The sequence below is a fragment of the Nanorana parkeri genome, unplaced genomic scaffold (assembly GCF_000935625.1).
Source record: "Nanorana parkeri isolate BGI_ZX_2015 unplaced genomic scaffold, ASM93562v1 scaffold597, whole genome shotgun sequence".
NCBI lineage: Eukaryota > Metazoa > Chordata > Amphibia > Anura > Dicroglossidae > Nanorana > Nanorana parkeri.
Genome location: NW_017306865.1, coordinates 96133 through 104295, shown reverse-complemented (window position 1 = coordinate 104295; position 8163 = coordinate 96133). Strand labels below are relative to the sequence as shown.

At 43.1% G+C, this 8163-nt stretch overlaps 1 protein-coding gene across 1 annotated transcript in view; it reads left to right on the top strand.

Moving 5' to 3' along the window:
• Positions 1-8163, top strand: part of NUP214 (nucleoporin 214) — a 78548-nt gene that overhangs the window by 38289 nt on the left and 32096 nt on the right. Inside the window, 6 exon segments of the mRNA XM_018562743.1 lie at positions 820-903; positions 1505-1789; positions 2242-2397; positions 2491-2590; positions 5199-5274; positions 8007-8103. Coding sequence (XP_018418245.1) covers positions 820-903; positions 1505-1789; positions 2242-2397; positions 2491-2590; positions 5199-5274; positions 8007-8103 — 798 coding nt within the window.

The following is an 8163-nucleotide window of genomic DNA, read 5'->3' as shown; positions in this document are numbered from 1 at the left end:
TATATATATATATATATATATATACACACACAAATGATTAAAGCAACTTAAGTACGCCTGCACCAAATTCTTGAATGCTATGCAGGCTTGTACATGAATTTGGTGCAAGTGATGACACTACCCTGAGACACTTTTCTTCTGCATCTCAACAACACTCTTTCAATTTCCCCAATGTGCTTGACCTAACAAAGTAATTATTTCGTAAGAGTCTTCATATACATTAAAGGAGATCTATGAGGCGAGTGCTTTTCACTCACCTCATAGTTCTAGCCGACCTGTGACAATGAAACTGTCACAGGTCGGCTCAGTTGATCGGGAAGTGAGCGATCACATACCGGCGTTCGCTCCCCTCTCGATCCTGTCACGGCTCTCTGCTGTGACAGGGGAGGGGCTGGATTCCCCGCTCCTATCCGCCAGCGCTGACTGGCGGAACGGACGGGGGAGGGGGTGGGTACAGCTGGCTCTGCCTCTAGATAGGCAGAGCCAGCTGTCACTCACGCAGCTGGGCGGATCCAGACATAATTGTCGGGATCCGCTTCAGCTGCGGTGTCTCGGTATACCGCGAGTTGTAGCTCGCGGTATACTGAGCTTAGGGTGACGGGAGGACGCTAGTTTGTTTCCTCCCATTACCCTAAGGAGAACTCCCATTACCCTAAGGAGAACTATGGGGTTAGGGATAAGCCCTAACCCCATAGTTCTTCTTTTAAAGAAAGCCTGCTAAGCTAAATATGTAGGCTGCCACTGCTTTGAAAATGCTAGTTATCTGACTTCAGTATTTTATATTAATTTCATGAAATGTGTGTTTGTTTTTTTTTGCAGCCAAGATAGCAAAATTGAAGCTGAACCAGCTGAGAAATTTTTTGGCCAACAGGAAACCGCCAGTAGTTAGATCGCTGGCCCCAGGTAGCAACTTGCTTGTGTTTTTTCCGTTTGTTTACAAGGGAAGTATGTGGTGGAACAGAGAAAACACTTAAGAGAAAACATTGTGGTGTGCTCAGCAGCTCTTACATAATACTAGTAGATGGTTATAGATCTATATAGGCTTCAATGAAGTGTGTGTGTGTATGCACGCACGCGTGTGTCTGTGTGCATAGCCAACCATGGAGAGTGTCTTTACAGTCTGCAGACTGCTGAAATACACTTTATTAGGTCAGTAGCAACCTTTAAGTAGACAATTATCATAGGTTTGAAGGTCAAGGAGGGTTATGATGGCTATGGTGCATATATGCCAAGCTAGGTGCTTTTAAACATCTTGTCTACAGTGTATATGCAATTAAAAGATTATTTCCTCTTTTAAAGGAACTTAAAGATTAAACAGAAGTGGTTCTGAGAACACTGGAAAATCTTTAACCAGCCTAACTGTGCTACCCATAGACAGTGCATGCTTGACTTGTGGGCAGTGTTTTGTATGAAAGACTGTACTATAAACGTGAGCAATTATTTTTTCCCACCAAAATTATTCTTCATGCTTTGTAAAAAAATCGGTCTTGTGTTCTGTTTTAAGTCAACCTTTGTCGGTCATCCTTCCTGGCCCCAAGTTACTTTGAAGACTTGGATGATGTAAGCTCAACATCCTCACTGTCTGAGGCAGCAGATAATGAAGAGATTCAAGCACCCCCACAGCGTGAAGCATTTAAACGGGAGACTCCACCACCGGAGGCGTTTTCTGTCCGAACTGCACGCCACGCAGCAGTGACACGTACTACATCTGTGCAGCCAGGGTTTGGAACACCATTGCCTCCATTTGGCCCAAAAGCCCAGTCTCAAGTTGGTCCATTTACAAGCACTCGTGAGTCTTTAAAACAAAAAATGCAACATTTCTGTATGAGCAAAACCGTTTTTGAAGTTATATTTACTTGATAGCCCTAGCCGTCATCATACTGTAGGACACACACTCTAGCCAGGACGTTGCACCCCAGATGTTTCAGTCCTAAACTCATTTTTTGCATAGGCACACTGTGTTACTTTTAGGAAGCATGATTCACTTGTTGCCCATAGCGACTGGTCAGATTGCAACTGTTCCTTTTCGAAAATTTGCTAAACATTTTTTCAAAATTGCTGTGGGCAACACTGGCACCTCCATTATGAGGCCCATTATTTGTTAACGTATAGAGAAATGTTCCAGTGCAAGATCACTCTAACTCTTGTCAGTTTATGAACGTTAACACGACACCCATCCCTTTATTGTACCCAAACCTAAACATTGTTAATTTGATGTGCTTCACTATGTCATTTTTGCAGCCGCAGTACCTGCACAGTCAATCAGAGTGATCCCACAGGGTGCAGACAGCACAATGTTGGCTACCAAGACTGTCAAACATGGAGCTCCAACTGTCACGGCTTCGCAGGCAGCTGCCGCAGCAGCTTTAAGGAGGCATATGACCAATCAGGTGTCAGGTAATATGCTTCTGTGTGATTTATTATTGGCTTAACTGTCACAAGTCTGTATGCTTTTTTTTTCACTTTCATGATTTCGTTTTATATTTTTAGCCTCCCTGACTGAATCTACCCTACAAACTGTACCCCAGGTGGTCAATGTTAAAGAATTAAAGGGAAATGGGCCTGGTCCAAACATTTCCACAGTGATTGGGTAAGACAATTTTAAAAGATTTAAATTGTGCAGCCTCTGATGTTACCAATTTTGTAAATAATTTTTTCTTTCTTATCCATTGAGGGACACGGAAAGTCTTTTACATTCAGGGTGTACTGCTGCCTACAGGAGGTTTGGACCTTAGCAAACACAAATAATTTAGGCCAGCCAAGGATAACCCCCTCATACTACCAGCATTCTTAGCTGGTGTCCAAAGAGCTCTGCTGTTTAAAAGACTTGCCTCATTTTTCTAGCTCTTTTTTTTTTTTCCTACACCTTTTAAATATTTGTCTTCAGTCAAGACTCTTATTGTCATTAACTATCCCGTTTTCCTGAACAAATTCTACCAGATAATCCTTTATTATGCCCTCTAGCATTTTACAAACTACCGATGTTGATAGAGCTGGTCTCTTTAATTGCAGCTGTCCAGCATGTCTGTCCTCTGTCTAGCTTTTCAAGTTTCCTGTCTGTGCCATGCTGGACTGGTCATTGCCGAGATAGCCTGGAAGTGACCTTGGGGCAATCAGTTCTGCATAAGGCACCTTCCCGACTCCTCTCTGGTAACATGTAAGCCACCGATCGCTTTCCAAGCCCAGAGCTGTTGGCATTGCTTCCGGGCTTGCCCTGTCTTTAAAGACCCACTTAACAAGTGGGCCAGTCAGGCCGAGTAGTGGGTGGGCCAGTTGGTTGGGGAGCTATGTAAAATAGTTAAGTCACTAAGCGCCCTTAAACTTCCCCGTTTCCCTCCAGTTTCTGCCATGGACAGAATACTGGGACAGAGCACCTGAATAATTTGCAGAATGGAGTGTCGCTCTGTGTGCTCATGCTCTTTCCTGCCATATAATAAAAAGGAGGATACTTCCACACTACTGTTTCTGCTGCAAAAGCTTTGTTTATTCATTCTTGCTACCCACCTACAGTAACTTTTAGTCACCTTCGGCTACCTGATCATCACTTGCTACCAGCTGTTTGGGTTTTGTGAGTACCAAAGACCTTGCTTTATACCCTGTCCTTAAGTAGTCGTACCACCAAACAGTCTCAACTTTGTCTGATTCTAGATACGTGGGTGCGCATCTACTTATGTGGCTGCTGTCTGCAGCCTGGAATTGTGTTGCCCTCTGCCCCTAGAGCCTTCCTTAGCTCTATCAGATGTGGCCAGTGCGTCTGCCTTTTCAGTTGAGGTTTTTATTGCAGTTGCACAAGACTTTATGCCCAAGTCAGCCAGTTATTTATTGACTGACCACAAAGGCCAAAAGCACGCTCCTGCGCCTTCTCCTTCTCTCATATACCTGCAGCCTTAAAGACTTTTTTGATCCATCTGCCGCAGAGCCTGTCTTCTGAGTCTCTCCAGTCCAGCTTATCTGGAGAAGTTAGTCTTATGCTATTTCTTTCAAATTGAGAGACCTGGCTGTTGAAGCCTAGACTCTGAGAGACAGGGATATCTCTGAATCTGTCATTCCTACGATGTTAAAGCCATGAAGTCTACTTTCTGCAAGGTCTATAATTTAGTTTGAGTCCCAGGGATTCCACCCTAAACTTTTCTCCATGGGATTAATCCTCTCCTTTTCTATATATGTATCTGGACCAGGGTTAACTCTCCACTGTTTTAGCATTTAGCACTCAGCACTGTCCATCTCCAGTTCACTAATAGGAAATTTCCCTTCATTGCCTGGATGTGGCTCAGTTTAAGAGAGTATCTCTCAGCCACCGCTTCTTTCAGAAATATTTATTCCCTTTTAGTCATCCTGGATTGTCCCTATAAGGATGAACTGGCTTCTCATTCTGCTATCTCCAGGTTGCTCAGACAGGCAGGCCATCATGCAAGCCTTTGGTCTCCATAATTTGAGTTCCATCCTTTCCTTTCAAATTAAATGCTACTAGATTTGTGAGTGCTTCTTGGACTGCCAGCTGTTTTGCAAATATGCAAAACTTCCACGTGGCCTTCTTTTTACACATTATCTGACAAGTACAACCAGGTGGAGGGTGCAGTGTTTTCTGATAGCTTTGGGCATAATGAGCCTGCAGGCAGCCTCCAGCTTTGTCCACCCTTCAGTTGGACTGCTTTTGGGCTTCCCAAAATTGTATTTATTTATTACAGGTATTTATATAGTGCCGAAAATTTACACAGCGTGTTACATAGTTGCACATTCTCATCAGTCCCTGCCCTCAAGGAGCTTACAATCTAAGGTCCCTATCTCACATGCATACATACGAGAGCCAAATAACCTTCCAGCATGTCTTTGGAGTGTTGGAGGAAACCCACGCAAGCACAGGGAGAATATGTAAACTTGCGTCCTTACCGGGATGTGAACTGATGACCCCGTGTGCTGCATAGCAGAAGCGCTAACTATAAAGGCACTGTGCTGCCCGTAAATGAAGAGACTTCCTCTATCTCTCAATGGAGGAGAAAGAAAATGTTTTTTTTTGTACTCTGCGTAATATCCTTTTTCAAACCCACAAATCTATCCAACTTTTGTGAATATTTTCAGGGTGATTATCTTTACATTTATGCGTAATGTAGCAATGTGTATGCAGCTTCATAATGAGCAGAGAAATCGATTTAGTTAGATGTTCATTGTAATTATGTCTCGCATCTTCTTTCCCCTAGGCCTTCTGTTCCACATTCTGCTGCCCAGGTGATCAACCAGGTGCTAGTGACAGTAGGATCAGCTCCTGCTAAGCAGGTATACATTTCATTCAGTGCTGTCTTCAGAAGTTAAGGGAAGATTGGTAACAAACATAATTGAGACACACAGGCCTGTCAAGGTAGCACTATTGTTAAGGCAATCACAAGATTAGATGTCACCCTGAAGGCTGACAAGGGTTGCCCACTGCCTGACCCTACATCCTAGAATGAATTTAAAGGAGAACTATGGGGTCAGGGCTTTTCCCCATAGTTCTCCTAAGGGTAACAGGAGGACACAAACTAGCGTCCTCCCATCACCCTAAGCTCAGTATACCGCGAGCTACAGCTCGCGGTATACTGAGACACCGCAGCTGAAACAGATCCCGACAATTATGTCTGGATCCGCCCAGCTGCGTGAGTGACAGCTGGCTCTGCCTATCTAGAGGCAGAGCCAGCTGTACCCGCCCCCTCCCCGGTCCGTTCCGCCAGTCAGCGCTGGAGGATCGGAGCGGGGGAGGGGGGAATCCAGCCCTTCCCCTGTTACGGCTCTCTGCCGTGACGGGATCGAGAAGTGAGCGAACGCCGGAATGTGTTCACTCACTTCACGAGCTACTGAGCCGACCTGTGACAGTCTCATTGTCACAGGTCGGCTAGAACTATGAGGATTGGTGAAAAGCACTCACCTCATAGTTCTCCTTTTAAGTCAGGCTTTTGGTGGTGACCAGTTTAAAACAAATGCATGTATAGTATATCAGCTGGCATTTACTCTCTCTCATAAACTAGGTTAACACTAAGAAATAGTTACTCTATCATATCCAGTGAGTTGAGTTTTTAGATGATTAAGTTGTGGTAGATTTCTGGCAGTGCCACATATGACAGTACTTACTCTTGCTGCCGTACCTGCTCGTATTGCTCGAGTGACTTTGGCTTAGAAATCACAACACTTGCTTAGCATTGAAATTGACACTGGACAAGTGTTGTGACATCGCAGTTAGAGCTGTTCTCGTAGTATGAGCAGATTCAGTAGTAGTAATTGATCCACCGCACTTCAGACCGGAATCACATAGAACAAGTGGGTGCTGGTATGACCTGTGGATGGCACCGTGCAAATCCCAGGAATATTGAAAAAATCACCCGCACTCCCAAGATCAAATGTGCTGAACATCCTTTTTATTAAGACGCTAGGCAAACATAGTGACACAGTGCAATAAGCAATAAGCAACGTTTCAGAACTGAACATGGTCCCTTCATCAGGCAAACACTGTGTTTGCCTGATGAAGGAACCATGTTTGATTCAGCAGTAGTAACGCGAGTTCTGTTATATATGCCAACGGTCGGAAAACTGACAGAAAGAAACATCACTTTTTCCTTTTTAAACTTCATCTTTTCATCACATTGTATGAAAGCTTATTTTGCTGAATGTTGGGGGTTGTTAAAAGAGACACTGCAGGCATTTAAAAAATTCTGGCACGGGCAAACAAAGCCTTGCCTCTTTTGAGATGGCCACCACCACACAGAGTGGATGTGCAAAACAGAGAATTGAAAGTCAGCAATGGGGAAAATATCACCTGCAGGGAGACTTTAGACAATATTTTTGACCAGTTCTTTTCCCTCTGCCTGCCTTTCATGGGCACAGCTTCTGCAGTTTTTAGGGTGGGTATTTTTTTTAACATACATACATACATACATACATACATACATACATACATACATACATACATACATAAAAAGCAACATACATAAGGGAGATTAGAACTGTAATACAATTTTAATATTGTACAGAAAATTTGCCATCAGATATAGGTTGAGCATTAGCATAACCTAAGGCATTATGGAGGAAGCGGATTTCAGCAATGGGTAGTAAAGAACAATGTGTCTTTTATAAGTGGGTACGTCTGTGTGGTCAGAGGAATCGCAAGAGAGATGGTTAGGTAGATAGGTCGATCCATGAAGCCCACAACTTCAAATTTTAACCAAGCACCCTCTGTTTGTGTAAGTGAGGCAGTATATGGGGAGTACCTTGTTTATTGTGGTGAACCATTTATTAATGGTGTGTATCTAATAGTATAGTATGTAATATAAAAGATTGGTTGTATCTGGTGTCTAGTAGCGTCAGGTTCCCAGTGGATGCCCAATAGGAGGAGAGCCGGGTAAATCCTCAGGATCAGGTCTGTGACCCAAGCATTGTGTCCACTGTTTGTAACCAGAAAGCTCAGGTTAAAGGACAGTCCCAAGTCACATAATAAAAACCAAGTTTATTCCATTTGTAGCATAGAGGAGAGTGGATCCTTTACAAGTTATTATTGTGCATTCTGTAAGGAGTTTTGAGCTGGACACGTTTGTCCCTGATGGGAAGAGTTTACTTCCTTCCTCTCAGTCACTTTATACCAGAAAAGGATTATCAGACTGCCAAGTCTATAGCAACAGAGACAACTCTGTACTTTTGGAAAGTCAATGAAGTCTGATGTACAGGGAGGATAATCGTTTGTGTTGGTGGCCACACATGTCTAATCAGGAGGAATCTAAAAAGTATATTGTTAGGTACATTGTGAAACAAGTTTAAACTGTGAAATGTTTAAACAGATCATTTAACCCATAATTTACTGGGCTTTTTTTTTAACAAAACATTTAAATGAAACATATTGCAAGTGCAAAATTAAATGCATGTTAGTTTATTTATAAGGGTCAGGGGATATATATATATATATATATGCGTTAGATAATTATTGTAGTTTTGCCCATAAACTTGTATGTCTGATTTCTTTCTCAACTCTTCTTTTTTTTTTTTGGGCTCAGGTTCCACCACCCAGTGGATTAAAGACACCAACCGCTCTCGCACCTACCAGCATTGTGCAACCAGGATCTGTGTTGGCAACCAGCAAAACAGGTGAACTGATGGAAATCACTTTATTTAAAATAAACCAGTGATCAAATCTCCCCCCCCCCC